Raw genomic sequence first — 17,068 nt, 5'->3', positions numbered from 1 at the left:
CACATTTTATCTGTCTACACAGAGCAGCAAGAAAAACAGCATTGCAACAGAGTGCAGATTATGGGCTAATACTGCCTTATTCTTGGTTGAAAAAGGACTGCACAGAACTGTAGCTTTTTCAATGGGCTCAAGTCTTGACCTCAGAGCATTGTTAAAAGAACAACAACAAATTCATTCCGTAGTTTGAAACTCACACATCACAGTTATGTCCTACCTCTGGTCTGACGGGGTCTTCAATCCCAACAACACAAATGGCCGTGAGGTTGCTGAGAATGTTGTTCTCGTCATCCCAGTCGGGTTCGGGGTCACTGGAAAAATCACGATACCCCACGCAGATTGTCCTCAGGCCATCACAGGCCATTGGCTCGATCACCTTCTTCACCATCTCATCTTTGTCTCGTGGACGGAAAACCCGGGGTTCACCCACCTCGTTCAGAATATGGTTGCATCTGTGCGTTATAAAAATGTAAGGATGAACATCAATTTATATATATATATATATATATATATATATATATATATATATATATATATATATATATATATATATATATATATATATATATATATATATATATATATATATATATATATATATATATATATATATATATATATATATATATATATGTATATATTCTATGCAGTATTTCCTTAAAGAGTAGCAATCCCTATGACAGAAACATCCTACTTAGTGATAATAAATGCTTTAAATAAATTGGCCTGTCATTCCTTCCTATTAGGAATGTATTATACTTACCCAAGTGTGTTTATTGTTAACATATAGCCAATAAAGAGTTAACTGCTGAATATTTCTTTTAATGTTATTGCTCACCAAAAACAACACCAACAATAAATTAAAATGAAAGTTTGGAATCTACAGTGTGATGTAAACAAGTTCTTTCTGCCATCTTAAGATGAACCCACTGACAGAATAGAGGTGGCCTGGCAGCTGAATGGGCACATCCGCCTCACAGTTATGGGGTCCTGGGTTTGAGTCCATGCCTGTCCACCTATCTGGAGTTTGTATGTTCTCCCCTTGGGCCCGCGTGGGTTTTCTCCGGATATTCCAGTTTCCACCCGCATTCCAAAAACAAAAACCTGCACCCACAGCGGCCCTCGAGGATTCCCCAGGTTCGTCCTAGCCTCTGATCCTAAGTCAGCTGGGATAGGTCCCAGCTCCCCCCATGGCCCGAGTGAGGATAAGTGGTTTAGAAAATGAATGAATGACAGCATTTTGAATTCCACTTTTGAGCTTAATTAAGTACTACTATGTCAGTTATTCACTGTGTAGTAAACAACAGAATACACTATCTCTAGCATTGTGTACAATAATCACTGAATGAATGTTTAAATACAAATCAAATTATACATTATTTAAAACCTGACTAAATAAAATAGCACATGCTATGAAGACGGTTGTGGATGCATGCTACTCTAGCATGTATATGTGCCTTGTCCATTTACCTACAACATGTGTACTTTTTAGATTTTCATTTTCATCATTTTCTTTTCTGATAACAGCTAAATCCATAACATAGCTGTGTTTAGTTGACATTAATATATTTTATTTATCAGATTTCAGTCTTTAGTTTTCACTAAACTTTTAATTATTGGGTCACATCAGTTTCAGCCTTCAGTTTTCAATAAACTATTTCATTTATTGGTTACTATTATTCGGTTTCAGCAGTAAATGCCCTCTGTAATATAAATATATTCACAAATGGCTACTTTAGTTCTGTTCACCCCATTTGTAGTTGAGTTGATGATCTTACTTTTTGAGAACAATTTCAGATGCGCCCTTGCTGTACATGCGAAAGCTTCCATCAGGTAGTTTGATGACAGTGCTCATGGACTTTCGCACTGAGTTGAAAGTGTACACTTTGTAGAGCTTCTCTTCAGGGATCTGGTTCCTGATTGGTTGGTAATCTCGCTTCAAGTCCAGCACTAATCCCAGCAGGCCGCATTCCGTCTTGTTGCCCACCTGTTTTGGCAAACCTCCTTCCTTATCTGGGGGCTGCAGAGACAGAGGGAAAGAAGCTTTTTGAGCTTGTGTTCTAAGATAAAATCAATTTTGCTAGCTCTTTTATTATGCAAGCATATTGTTTAGGCATTCTGTACAATCACATATAGCCATGTTGGTTTGTACTTTATGAGCATAATTTATTATCAGAGAGATGACGAAAAAGAATTGCGGAGTTTGAATGTTACTTATTTTAATAATAAGGGATAGCACATATTAATGAACATATTTGTGTTAATGAACATATATATGTAAAAATGTAATATTGTAGCCAAGGGCTAATTTCTATCTTTAGTCCCTTGTGCGGGTTAAAGGTAAACGATGACACGCACCTATGCATACACACACACACACACACACACACACACACACACAAACACACACACACACACACACACACACACACACAAGTAGCACATTTTTAGACAGCGTTGTGATTGCAATTTTGTCCTTCTAACAACTAGGTTTTAAGATGATCGGCTGTTACGAATATAAGAAATACCCAAGGAACACAGCCCATTTTTAACACATTCTCCCTTTCAGTCAATCAGGGAAAGACAACTCTTCGCATTGTTTTCAAATTGAATAATTATGCTTACAAGAAAGAGAGTCTTTATCATTCTCCTGCACCTCTGTTAAGATAGCAGTTGACTGAACTAGTGTACTCTTTGTGTCTCCTCTGTCAGGGTAATAAATTCTTGGTCTTACAAAAAGTGTCTTTTGATGGAGTTCTAATAAGGGAATAATCCTTGAGAAATAAGAACTAAACAGTTGATCTACAATGCAGGCTTCCCTGACTATATTTGTCAATTTTATTCCTGTAGTCACACAAGTAACTCCTCCTTAAATGCCATTAAAGAACAAATAAGGTCCAAAGTAAATTAGTATTGCTTTTGATTAGCCTATTTTGTAAGGGGAAACATGTTTTTTGGAAGTGATTTTATTATACTGAAGTCTTTTTACATATTGCTATTTGATTTGCAAAAAAAAATCTGTAGAAGATTATCGTGATTACATTATTGAATTAAAATTATGTTTTTTGTGGAAGGGATAGTGTGAGTTTGTTTTGAGGTAAACGCCTGATGGTACTTCCTCACTGGCACCGAGATTCCAAGATTGGCATGACTGGATTTAGGACCAGCTGCCCTCACCCTAGTCTTCGGGTGTTCCCGCGGGCAACGACATATGCCAGAGGTAGTGCTGGCAATCTTATTTCCTGTTCCATATGAGGCTCTCCATAAATCCACGCCCCCTGTTCCTTCCACTTGTATCCCTTTTCTTGATTAGCTTTCACTCTTCACCCTCTCAATTTCCTTACCTAAACACCTATTTTCTCTTTGGTACAACAATCCTTTCATGTGAATTCACAATCCAACTGGAATGAAAACCTGCAGGTATGCAGAAGGGCAATAATGTGTGTACACATTGCACTAAAACATAGATTAGGGTTAAGGTTTAATATCTAAGTACATTTGACAACCCTAACCCTAATCCTAACGGCGACCAAAAGACCGGCAACCAAAAGACCGGCGACCAAAAGACCGGCGACCAAAAGAACGGCGACCAAAAGACCGGCGACCAAAAGACCGGCGTCCAAAAGAACAGCAACCAAACGTCCGAGCACCGGATTTGCGTGTTTATACTTGTGTGTATATGGGCATACTGTGTAATATGTGTGTGAAACCCTCCTTGGAGGATGCATTTCCCTTTGAGGCATACTTGTGGCTGTATTAGAAAGACAGAAGCACGAAGGGTACTTGACGTTTGAATCAAAAGTGGGCTACTCTGCCTTTGTATTATCATCACTACTTGTGTGATGACCATCAAAGATTTCCTTACATATCTCACAGGAATTGCCTCTTATATAAGAACACAGTGGCTTACATACTGCAGGCATGGTTGAGAGCACAGAAAGCACTGAGGGTGGCATGAGCTAAATATTCCACTCTAATGTCCATTTTTCAGGTATTTGAATGGAATTCCTTCCCTAGTTGCATGTGTCCCTTTTCTTCTTAATTCAAGAGCTCCTAAAGATAAATGCATCGACATTCATGCACGTATACATGTCATTGCATGCTTGCATGGGTGGATAAGCTCTTCTGTGTAAAGTGAAAAGTTAAAATTGTGATAAAGGGGCTTTTTAGTGGATGTGCCCAAAGCACTTTACAGATTTTTCCACACATGTATGCAGCAAACCGTTTCATGTCCACACAGCAGCAGAAGTTAATGGAGGGTCACAATCTGGAACAAATCGTAAGGAAGCAGTACTTCAACCCCCCAGACTTGGAGGCTTTCTTTGGGATAGTCAAGCCACCCAAACTGGAGAACCTGTTTAATAAAAACAAAGTGCGCTACTTCAAATGCACCAGCTCTGCTGTGTGGCACTCGCCACCAAATGTAAAATAACTGATGCCGTGATACCATTTGCACACATGTTTATCTTTTAAAGTACATTTTCTTCTTCTAGAGAAGTTTCTAATTAAAAAGGAGGCAAAATAAACCCGATCACTCAATACTGGCGCAAATGAATGAGGTGATGTCTTCTTTTATTACAAAGGAATAATATCATGAGCAATTTGTGTAAGTATCAATCAGAATACTATAGACAACTCTCCAAAAAAAACTATTTAATATGAAATGGACAACTTTTTAAAAGTACAGTTAGCATAATGAGAATCCTCTTATGCAAATGATGAGGTATTTTACTCTTGAGGCTACTGTGGGATTCCCAGTCAAAAAAAGTATTGAAAAGAACTGGAAATACATTGTGAGGGAAAGATGTGACATAAATGCAGCAAATACTAAATGAGTGCAGAACATTCTGACCCAGCCTGAGACTCGCGTGTGTTATCGGCCACTAAGTCCAACAGGAAAACCTGACGGACCGGAAAACAGTGCATTCCAGGCAAGAGTTGCATACATATTTTATTTAAAAAATTGATATAGTTTAGTAAATTTGAAAGGGTTTAGAGCAGGAGTGGGCAAACCGTTCCTCGAGGGCTGCTGTGGGTTGTTGTTGTTGTTGAGTCACTTCAAGCGCCTGAGGATTACCCTCAGACAGCGCTAGAGCTGCCACTGGAACGCGGATTAGTTCATCCGGGGGTAGTCGGAGGTGAGGGGCAGTCGAATATCTCCGGCTGGATGAAAAACATAGGGTGCTACGTTCCTTGTTGGCAGCTCTGAGTGGTATTTGTTGGAATTCGCAGGCCGCTGCGAGCGGCCTCTCAGGAGACACCTCGTGAAGCTTTCCAACTTTGTCTCCCGGCCGCTGTGGGTGCAGGTTTTTGTTGCAACCAATACAGCAAAGGCACTTTAACCAATGAGATTTCTGCAGACAACTAGAAGTACCTAATTCGAATCCACTGATTTTCCTTGCATGACACCAGATTGGTGAAAAGGTGGCCTCTTCATAAATTGGAATGAAAACCTGCACCCACTGTGGCCCTTTGTGGAATAGTTTGCCCACCCCTGGTTTATAGAATAATATTGAAAATAATGCAACAAATTCTTCTAATCTTATTAAACTAGTAAGTGGATGACACAACACCAAGAAAGGCAGTCAATAATTGAGCGGTTTAAAGTCTTTCTAAATATATGAACATAAAAAATATACAAATGAATAGAGTTAACAAAACACAAGTGTGAATTAAACATAAATACTTTGAGGGTAATTATAGTGGTTTACTTACCAGTATCTTGGTAGTGTAGGCGCTATTGATGGAGATGGAATTGACAAGTAGGTCCAGCGATTTTGGAGGAAGGACCCCTGGCTCTGGAATTTCCTTATAATGCACGTCACCAACATAGCATTGTACGGCTGTCATGCGGTTGGTGGTGAGTGTGCCTGTTTTATCCGAGCAGATGGCGGTGGCATTCCCCATTGTCTCGCATGCGTCAAGGTGACGTACCAAGTTGTTATCCTTCATCATTTTCTATCAGATGAAAACAAAAATGCCTCACCAACACTATCCATTCAGAGACAGGAGAATATGGCAGTGCCAATTGATCACCTTGACGGAGTAGGCTAAAGAGATGGTAACAGCCAGCGGTAGACCCTCAGGCACGGCAACTACCAGCACAGTCACGCCAATAATGAAGAACTTGACAAAGTACTGGATGTAGATCGGCGTGCACTCAGGCATCCAAGGACGCTTCTGGATGACGAAGGCGTCAATGGCAAAGTACAACACCAGGATGATGACTGTGATGGCTGACATGAGCAAGCCTGCACAAATACACAACAGGGGTTGCACGTAATTACTGTACTTTTAAACTGTAGCACAATTTAAAGACTCAAACAAAATGATTGATATGTCGCACCATATTCTTAAATTCTAGATTAAATAATCTGAAAACCCAAGTTTGAAATCTAATTTAAAATGCTAATTCTTAAACACAATTTAAAATCTTATCACAGAATAAAAAAAATTGTAAACCTGATCATGCATTTGACTGTAATTTGAAATTCTAGGTTAAAATCTTAACCCTGGTATGAAGCCCTACTTTGAAACTAAACTGTAAATCATGCATGAAACCTTTAATTGAAACCTCAATCTAGTTTTGGAAAACCTAACCTGCCATGAAATCCTAATTTAAAATCCCAAACCTCCATTAAACTCACAAATCCCTGTTTTCAGTGATACAATTCCAGAATAAAGTGGCAAAGAAATTGTTTAAACAATGTAATGTACATCAATAAACTTGGTCACCCAGTGCAAACTATTTTAAACAGACAAATATTATGCAATATGCAGTACTTAGGTTAAGGACTGATCAGCGGGTCACAGAAGTGGTCAGAATGTCAGCCTTACAGTTCTGAGATCAAGAGTTCGATCCCAGGTGTGGATATTGCTCTAGTTTCCATGTTCTTCTGCACTTGTGTGGGTTTTTCTCTGGGTAAACTGGTTTTCTCCCATATCCAAAAATCATTCAGAGTAGGCTAGTTGAACAGTCTAAATTGCTCCTAGGTATAAGTGTAAGCGAGATTGGTTTTCCATTTTGTACCCTGCGATTGGCTGTCAACCAATTCAGTGTGTTCCTTACCTGGTGCACAAGGTCTGCTGTAAAATGGTCCAGCACCCCCCTCAGCCCTTGTGAGGACAAGCGGTAATGAAATTGAAGGAATGTGAAATGCCCAGGGTTAGGCAGGTGGGTGGATGCGTCTGTCACCCAACCACAGGACCAGCAACAGACTAGTCGAGCAGCACCAGGTGTGACAAATTATCAACACCGACCTTCTTAAGACAGCGAGTGCTTGATCACGCCGCGTGATCGTCTCTATCAGTTCATTGTTACTACCTTTCTCGCGTTTATTCCCATTTTTCATGCCTGCTCTCTGAATTCTTGTTTTGTCATAGAACCAACTTCTTCGCTCATGGAACTTGTACCTTTGGCTTGGACTACAGACGGCACTCGAACCCTATGCCACGCTCACCGAACTGCCTACGCTGCTCCCGTTGTACCTTCAGTCTTTCTTGGTACATAGTAATAAAGTCAAAGCGCTACCATCAGAGTTGTCATTTTGCCTGCTTCGCGGCCCTTCACCCACGACCATAACATAATGAATATTAAATATGCTGTATCACTACAAATGTTTGCATTATATATTTGGATCATTTTGTTACGTCTTAACTCATTACCTGGCGTATTTCACTGCCATTGATGGCGAGACGCCCATCCGTTTTGACTGGGAGGGCTGAGAGCGATACAATGATTGCTGATAGCCCTCCCAGTCCAAATAGATCGGACGTCTAGATGCGTCAATTGCAGTTTATGAGTTAATACCTCAAATAAAAACCAATACATAAAAAAATAAAACAAAAACCTTATATTTACCTTTTAGTCAGCAAAACAATTCGATCGGCACAATTTTTGATAGATTTCTATTTCTAAATTGGGAAAATCTCTAGAATTTTCACTTAGCAACTTGCTATTAGAGGAATTAATTCTGTCGTGAAGCAGCATTTAGCTCAGTACACATTTTTGTCAGATTCCTGTAAGCAATTGTCAATTTGTCATAACGACTTTTTTCTAGTCTCTGCTAATTACAATTTCCCCTGTTCTTTAGACTTATTGAAGCACCATGGACTTTATTATCTAAAGTCATTTTTGTACACTCTCTTCAAAAGACATTGTGCAATTCATTTCCTTCTTTTGACTTTCCCCAATTTTATTCTTGTACATTTTGTTCCAAAGAACTGTAAACAAATTTTACAGTATGTAAATGGAATTTGCCTTGAATTTAAACCGAGGATGCGTATTTTGTGCTGCATTTACCAATTTCACTTGTTTGTAGAAACATAAATCAAGAACAGAAATAGTGAAGGCTATATACTGTAGGAAATTTGATATTTTTGTGTGCCTGATGTTAAACCACAGGTTACATTGCGGAGCCTAAATGGTGCTTGGCTTGAGCAATTGGAATCAGCAGAGTGCCCGGTGACACTATAGTAACAAAAAACTCATACGCTAGACAATCAAATGCTCCAGCGTTTAATAAAATCCAGACAGACTATGCCGAGAGCACCTGAAGATCCAAGTTTATGCTAATTTATCAGCGGCATTGCACCATTTTGACACCACGTCCTCATTCTGTCACTTACGGCGGCCGTCTGATGTAACGACTTCGCTATGACAACAAGGACTTTGAGGAATTCTCAGAAGAACAAAAAGCCTTTGCATTAAAATTTTCTTCATAAAATACATTTTTGGTTACAAAAGTTTTAAATTCCTAACCAAAGAGAAAAAAAATGTTACATGCATGTTACACAGCATTGCAGTAAAAAAGAACACCTACAAAGAGGGCATGTTTCGATGTGTTAAAAATAGCCTGCCATGAAAACAGACTCACACTATGAATTCAATATTTTAAAAAAAAATCCACAAGGAAACATTAATTCCCGCTTAAATTCATGAAAAAGCACCAAGCACCACAATGACCTCTCAGTCTTAGGTTCAGAAAAGAACCGCTTTATCCTATTCAATCGCAAGGCACATATATCAAATCAAATTTGTTTATTGTTTCAGTCAATGTATATATATTCATATACTATACCCTGTTGCGTTAGTGCCTATTTTGGAACTGTGTCTTCCCTTTTAATTGGATGTCTGCCATACTGAGAGGTAATTATATACATCCTTTTTTGCGGAAGGGAGAGACTTTTTGCACGGCAACGCGCTCATAACATAACATAGACACATTTAAATGAACTTGGATTACGATGCAGACAGGTTGTCTTTTGTATTCCCCTCAAAATATTCCCAAAATGATGCAAGCAAATGTCCTCTCAATAGGATAACGCATGACCACTTGCCAATGAGAAGTTGTATATACGCCATTCAAACTGACTAACGAGAAAAAACCCTGATAAATGCAACGTTCCGCCCAGTGCTCGCAGAGACATTACCCGGGGCAATTGCAACCCCAGAGACATTACAGTAGTGGGGAGAGAGACAGTGCCCATGATGTTCTTATTAGCAGCCTCTCTCGTCCGCTGTCTGCTCGTCTATCCAAATTTGTCTCGTATCTCAACATAATTGTGGGTCGGACTGGCCAACTGGCTTCATAATTGTTAGTTTATATCGCGCCATGTGGACAAACTAACTTTACAATTGTTTGTTAAGATCGTGGAATGTAAGGTAGGCTGGCTAACTCACTTTGCAATTGTTTGTTAAGATCGTGGAATGTAAGGTAGGCTGGCTAACTCACTTTGCAATTGTTTGTTTGCATTGCATAATGTAAGATTGTTTGCAAATGTTTGCTTGTATTGCGCGATGTGGCCAACTCAATTTGTAATTGTTTGTTCAAATCGTGCGACGTAAGATAGGCAGCCGCAGTTTGTGAGGGCTATAAATATATCGTGTTTGAACAAAACTTATCCCTGCAAATGTCTAACCATTTTAGCCCAAAATTTTGTTTGCATAAACTCTGTCCTAAATCGCTGTCGTAGAAATATTACCGTTTTTATATAAAGACTGAACCACTGTTCATTTGGAGAGAGAGTTACAAAGAACACCATGCTGAGCGGTTGTCCACTGTTAGAGCTCTCTCTCCATTCTGCAGTCTGGTAATAAATCTATTTCCTTTAAGTTGGTCCCACTCTTTCTGTGCCTATTCCTGAATCCTGAATCTATCAATAAATATTTGCTCAAAATTTTACCTGTACCTCAAATTGCTCGTATGTCGGGGCACTCATTTGTCGAAGTACCACTGTCTGTATGTATTGTCGTCATCAATCTCTTGGAGACTTTGCTTATTGCCATCATTTTTGGGGGGAGAAATGAAACTTCGCTTCTCCACGCCGTCTAGCCATCAATTAGCCATCAAGGAAACTCTATTTTTGGTGATGGAGTCCGTCATAATGTCACTGGGAGCTTTGAACTATTTCTCAAAACATTCCACCACCAACTCCGTCGCGGCATGCAGCCATCTTAAAGCCCAAAGGGTTTTATTTTCGGACAAGGGTGATGACGTCCGCTGCAAGGACTCCGGGAGCTTTGAAACATTTCATTCCACCGTCAGCTCTGCTACCACAAGGCTCCCGTAGTCCGGTGGGCAAGCTCTATTTTTAGTTTAGGACACAGGGCTCACATTCCTATTTTTTTTTTTTTAAAACCCTTTGCCGATGCTCTCTGCTGTGAAGTTTGCAGAGCGAGTTTTATTTTCGAATAAGCGCCACGGCGTTGCACAGGGGCTTGCATTTTTGGTAAAAATCCACCCTCACAGAGTCTCCCGTCCGCCCAGAACGATTTATTTTAGGATAAAAATGACTGCCCTAGCCCGTCATTTTTCTTCTCGGTGCTGAGCTGAGTGATACTCCTCTGTCTTCCGCCATTTTCTTACTGGTAAGCAGAGGGCATGAAAGTGGCTTACGTTTACGAGTTTCACCATGGATTTAGGCATTTTTATAAACTTTTTTATACCAGTAAAAAAATACGTGAAGCCGCAAAGTGAAGAAGAATCACGGTATGTAACATTTCTGCATAGGCAGGTTGCAGTGGGTGCTGGAGCCTAGAGACAGGTGGCACCGTGGCCTCTGAAGTCAGCTAATCACAGAATGAATTGAATTTTAAATCTTAATTGAGGAAACTTACCAGCTTTGCCAATCTGGACGGCCAACTTGGTGAGCTTCCCTTGCAGCACAGACTTCTCTTTCTTGGGAATGGAGGCTTTCTTCCGCTCCTTCTCCTCCTCTCCACCTTCAGCACTCTTAAGGGGCTGCATCTCCATAGCAGCCGCACCGTCCTGTTTTTTCACTACAAGAGAATAAATCCACAGCAAGCAGCAACATTAGGAATGATGAATTTAGGGCAGGAGTAGCCAACCCCGGTACTCAAGAGCCGCTATCCGGTCTGTTTTCCATATCTCCCTCCTGTGCCACACCTGAATCAAATGATTAACTCATCAACAAGCTGTCCAGAAGCATTATACCGATCCCGATTATTTGGTTCAGGTGTGTTATTGGAGCGAGATATGGAAAACAGACTGGATTGTGACTCTCGAGGCCCAGAGTGGGACACTCCTGATTTAGGGCATGAAAAAAGGCGGGAAAAGGAAATTGGGGTTTGGCAAGGAAAACTCAAACTTTGATAGAATTATAATGTCTGGAACCCCCTTTCTTTTTCATTAATTATACCATTTGTCAGCTCGATCCAGGACATTAATTCTATGTTCGTTGTCTTTCCCTTTGGAAGTCTCAACTGTGGTCCAAGCTTTCAGAATGGCAAACATTACTGACCTGATTAATGACGATTTTGGTTGTTGAACATGAGTTAGTACGTTTTTGCTCCGTCACGAAAATATTAATACTTTAACCTCGGAGAAAATTTAAAAAAGTGTTGTTTATTCATGTTGGGAGTGAATGAACCTATCTGACCATCTAGTGGATGCATAACGTGACCCCAGCATCTACAGTAGAGCCGTATAATGTGGTGCGGTAGACCAGTGTAATGCGGAACGGTGCACCTTTAAAAGCGGTGCATCTTTTGTGTGTGTCAAATACAGAAATAGCACTCATTACTGAAACTGCGCCTTTAAATGTGGTGCGCCATATAGTCGTGAAAATACGGTAGAAAGTGTTAACTACAACATAGAAGCCTAGAAAGGATTCATATCAAGGCCTCAAGAGCAAACCATAAAACAAAAACCTGGTATCTGAACTGCAATTATAAAACTCACTATATGTCGTGTGGAGAGACAGCTTAAAATCTCGATGATACATGTCTCCTAGCCAAGCGGTCCCCAACCCTTTTCTCACCGCGGACTGGTAAAGCTTTTTCTCTTTTCTCGCGGACTGGCTAATGGGGCTGGCGACAACTTAATTCAAAATTGTGTGGGAGTGGGGTCGGTGCACAAACAATACCCATGAAAAAATGAGTCCCAAGCATAATAGCAATTATTTATTGTTATTATAACAACTTTTCTCATTTCACGTAAGAGGGTGAGATTGAAAACGTTAATATTTTTTACTCAGATGAACCGGCATTAGGTCACTCGCGGACCAGTACCAGTCCACGGACAGGTGGTTGGGGACCACTGTCCTAACCCCATGAAACTCTAGAGCACGGGTGTCAAAGAGGCGGCCCGCGGGCCAAATCTGGCTCCCCGCATCATTTTGTGTGGCCCAGAAAAGTCAATCATGAGTGCCGACTTTCTGTTTTGGGATCAAATTAAATGAAGATTATAGATGTATATTATATTTCTTGATTTCTACTCTTACAAATCAATAATGTCATTTTTTAGTTCAAAAATCATTTTGTAATATCTAAAAATTATTTTTTGTATTCTACTTTAATATGGAAAACATTTAAAGAACAATTTGGTTTCCTTTTGAAATTAAACACAAATGATTAAAAGAAAATTTCCCTTACTAAGAAAAATAACTCAAATAAACATTGTTTTTAATGTTGCTTTTAATCCAGTTCTTTTAATCCATTTATATAAAAAAAATCTAAATATCATATCTAAAATGGTCCGGCCCACATGAAATCGAGTTGACGTCAATGCGGCCCGCGAACCAACCCGAGTCTTACACCTGTGGCCTAGAGAATCAACGCTCAAATAGGAGTCTTGAATCCATGACAACACAAGAGCCTAATGTATCAAATACTACATAAAACCAGAGAGAATTTAATATAGCGCAACAGCATTCAAGTGTAAACAGACACACAAGACTTGGTATCAAGTGTCAGCCTGTTAACTACTAAAACATGAGAGCATTCTCCATGACAACACAAGAGCCTAATGTATCAAATACTACATAAAACCAGAGAGAATTTAATATAGCGCAACAGCATTCAAGTGTAAACAGACACACAAGACTTGGTATCAAGTGTCAGCCTGTTAACTACTAAAACATGAGAGCATTCAAACTCATTTCTCAACTCATTAGCCAGAAATTATCCCTGGGATAATTTATAGGATGAAAGTTTAGGTTGTCTAAGTCTAAAACAGTGTGAATGGTCTGGTCATGCATGGATCATAGTATGTGCTTTTCTGATGAAACGTCTCAATGTAACATGTCAACGCACCATTTAATTAAAAGGACCCATGTAATAGGATTCGAATGCCAAAATCACACACAGCAGCAGCATACAGTCGACCACCTTCCCCAACATGTGCTTGCCTGCGTTTGTGAAATGAACAACACTTGGTCCTCAAACTGCTGTGCAGTACTTCAGGATTAGTCTACCTATGCATTGAGCATAAAGTTAAAAACGCAGATCATCAAATGTCAACTAAGACAGTCAACCCCAGCCTGAGAACCAAAAAATCTACAAACAAATTGAGTATTTATATGTGGCTGTAAACCCTTATCTATTGTTAGTTCTTAATGAACAATATAATACGTTATTGTGTGCTATTGAAGTTCCAGTTTTAACTTGCAAGATTCAGGTCCATAGAAAATCTGATTATATTAGAGAGGCTTTTGTCATCACGACAATATGTCACCAAGAACAACAACACCAGGACAACACAGCAGTGACAGGGACAGCTGTGGTAAGAGTTTGGGATGCTAAACTAGTAAAACGCCAGTTCAAAAAAAGGCTAAACATGGGGTTTTATTATGGCCTTCTTCTTTTTTTTCTAGGATAATTAATTCTCTGGAATCCTTTTCTGCATTAGAAGTGCACAATTCCCATGTAGACGAATTAAAAGTAACCCGCATTTGACCCACAGCTTAAACTGCGCACCACACGAAGGGAAGAAAGTGGTGGAGGAATGGAATGAGAGAATTTGTTCTGGTTACCTTTAATCTGGTTGCTCTCCACATTGCCATCTTGCATTTTACCTACGATGGAGACATACAAGACAATAACAACAATGATAACCAAGGTGGACAAGTCAACAGAGAATCATCACAAAGACAGACATACATGCAAAGAGAGACCCCATCTCAACAAAAACAAACAATACAGGGAGAGGGGGAAATGGCGTTTAATACAACATCTTTGAAACATTGAAAGTTTTATGTTGGTGGCATTAACTGAACGATAAAAAAAATTCAAAAGGACTTGGAGTTAGTGCCTGGAGATCTCTCTCATGTCATTTTCTGAACCGTTTTATCCTCATTAGGGTTGTAGGGGATGCTAGAGCCTATCCCATTGACTTTGGGCTGGAGGCGCAGGACACCCTGAATCGGTGGCCAGACGATCGCAGGACACAAGGAGACGGACAACCATATATAATCACACCCATACCCAGGGGCAATTTAGAGTGTCCAATCAGCCTCCCATGCATGTTTTTGGAATGTGGGAGGAAGCTGAAGTACCCGGAGGAAACCCACGCAGGCCCGACATAAGATGCCGGGCAATTATCCCAGCGTCTAATTCTTCCCCAAAAAAGCTCTTGAAACGAACAAATCCCTGATCACAATGTTCCCTCTTGTCTGCTACAATAAAGCCTCATTTTCAGATTTGTCTTGAACAGTTGATGTCTACAACATCATTTTAATAAATGTTGTGTGAACAACAGCAAATTTGCCAACTTGGGTTTAGAACTTTGGTTGTACGGATTTTTTTTTAACTATATCTTTTTATTTACATGATCAACTGCAAAAATTGAACAGGCTGTAACAATGTAGGAGCATTTAACACTTAAAATAATGACACAGGCAGCACACAAAGGAGACAGCATGCACAAAGAGCATGTGCATGAAGGATCACAGACTCAAAATGAAGCAGAATGAAGATGTGAAAAGGCAAAAGCGCCTGAAGGGGAAAAAAAACCCGCCCACGTTTGAGTTATATAAGAAGGAAAAAGTAATAAAAAAATAAAAAAATAAGTTTTCTGGCCAATTTAAATGGCCGCTAGTGGATTGTTCCCTGTTTAAGTACAGAATTTGGAAAGAAAAATAAAATCATACTATACGTTCATTGTTATCTTTAATATTAGCAGTTGAGCTATCGCACTGCAGTAAAGGTGCCATTTACAATAGAGATTACCTTTAGCTATAATTACAGTGTATAAATTAAGGGAAAAAATCATTCTGTTTGTGTTGGGATCATCCACATGGTTACAAAATATTTGATTTACTGACTGGATGCCAAAGTTAGAATGACATATTGTCACACCTTGAATGCTGCAAGGTCAACGGAACTGTACAAATAACTGCATGGGCTGTGTGGCGCAAAAGTGGCATTCTGCCGCCTAGTCTCCTAGGAGACACCGCAGCACCATTGTGAAGGGAGGTATTTATGAACGAGCAAAAATGTGGGGAAAAATGAATTGCACTGAAGCAAATGAAGAGGATAGCGTTTTCTATTGATTTTCTGAGCAGAATCTTTATTTGAATAAATAGCAAAATAGGATGTGGCTTGCACTAAAATAGTTACATCATCTTTTTAGCCTCTGTTGTTAAATATAAGTTGTTATGCTAAACCAAAACATGTGTACCATTACAGGTGATGCCTGCAGATTATCATTGCTCTTTCCCAAACTAGTTTGTCCCACCTTTCCTCTGCCCGTTGGTTCGGTGGTTTATGAAAAATATTTTAAAAGTGGAATTCTTAACTGGTCTGTTTTCACTCTTAATAATCTTTTTATACTGCCTATGAGATATGGTATAAAGTGTTTGGTTGCTTGCTTTAAAAATATTGAAAAATGTGTGTTGTTGTTTTTTTAAACTATAGAATCCAATTTCATCTGCCTATGGGAAGCATTTTGAGGTAAAATCTTTAACATGTGCTCATTTAATTAAAATAAAAAATGCTTCTTATAATGTGTTAGAAAATGTATATTTTACACTCTGACTGATTTATAATCAGTTCTCTACCAATATTTACATTTATTTTGTACTTAATCCTCTGACAATATTGAATTATAATCATGGGCCATTTCTTCCACAATTAGTTCGCACTTAGTTTTTGTTTATGTTGTTGTCAATTAAATTTATACTTGGAGGTTTTAGCGGTATTTCCACCGGACTGAGTCATTAAACCAAAGACTGATCGAGCAAATTCAGGTTACAATGCCTTCCTCCAAACAGTCCATACATTTGAAAAAACAGTACAGTTGTCAATTGGTGTTTTGATTAAACATTCAAAGATAACTTGGAGTTTGATTGGACAATTCTAAATTAAGTTAATGAACAGCGCCAAAAGGGGTCACAATGTAATATGGAATGAAGAGGCATGAATGCAATGTGAATTCAACAATGTTAAGTTTTAACAAGGGTGGCTCAGTGCTGGTTAACGCGTTGACCTCACGGTTCTGGGGTCGAGGGTTTGATCCCAGGTCGCTCCTCACTGTGTGGAGTTCCCTAGGTTTTCTCTGGGTACTCTGGTTTCATCCCACATCCCAAATATTGCATGGAAGGCTGATTGAACACTGTAAATTGCCCCTAGGTTTGAGGAATGGTTGTTCACCTCTTTGTTCCCAGTGATTGGCTGGCCACCAATTCATTTTGTCCCTTGCCTGGTGCACATAGTTAGCTGGGATAGGGTCCTGCACCCCCTGCGACCATTGTGAGGATAAGTGGTTCAGAAAATGAATGTTTTCACAAAAGATGCGGCTACTTATGTGCAAGTAATAAGAACAGAGACATT

The 17,068-nt window shown here is 39.5% G+C and overlaps 1 protein-coding gene across 8 annotated transcripts in view; it reads right to left on the bottom strand.

Annotated features, from left to right (window-relative positions):
* Nucleotides 1-17,068, bottom strand: part of atp2b2 (ATPase plasma membrane Ca2+ transporting 2) — a 102,375-nt gene that overhangs the window by 21,602 nt on the left and 63,705 nt on the right. For 5 of the 8 annotated variants that reach the window (XM_077727043.1, XM_077727041.1, XM_077727042.1 and 2 more), the window contains 6 exons: nucleotides 14,272-14,313; nucleotides 11,117-11,278; nucleotides 6,034-6,248; nucleotides 5,713-5,955; nucleotides 1,776-2,017; nucleotides 215-449 (listed from right to left, as the gene is read on the bottom strand). In XM_077727043.1, the coding sequence (XP_077583169.1) occupies nucleotides 215-449; nucleotides 1,776-2,017; nucleotides 5,713-5,955; nucleotides 6,034-6,248; nucleotides 11,117-11,278; nucleotides 14,272-14,313 (1,139 nt within the window). The remainder of the gene's footprint in view (nucleotides 1-214; nucleotides 450-1,775; nucleotides 2,018-5,712; nucleotides 5,956-6,033; nucleotides 6,249-11,116; nucleotides 11,279-14,271; nucleotides 14,314-17,068) is intronic. The other 3 variants (XM_077727044.1, XM_077727047.1, XM_077727046.1) reach the window with 1 other exon arrangement.

Source organism: Stigmatopora nigra, chromosome 10, assembly GCF_051989575.1.
Source record: "Stigmatopora nigra isolate UIUO_SnigA chromosome 10, RoL_Snig_1.1, whole genome shotgun sequence".
Lineage (NCBI taxonomy): Eukaryota > Metazoa > Chordata > Actinopteri > Syngnathiformes > Syngnathidae > Stigmatopora > Stigmatopora nigra.
Note: the sequence above shows the minus strand (reverse complement) of the source record. Positions and strands in the feature narration are given on the sequence as shown.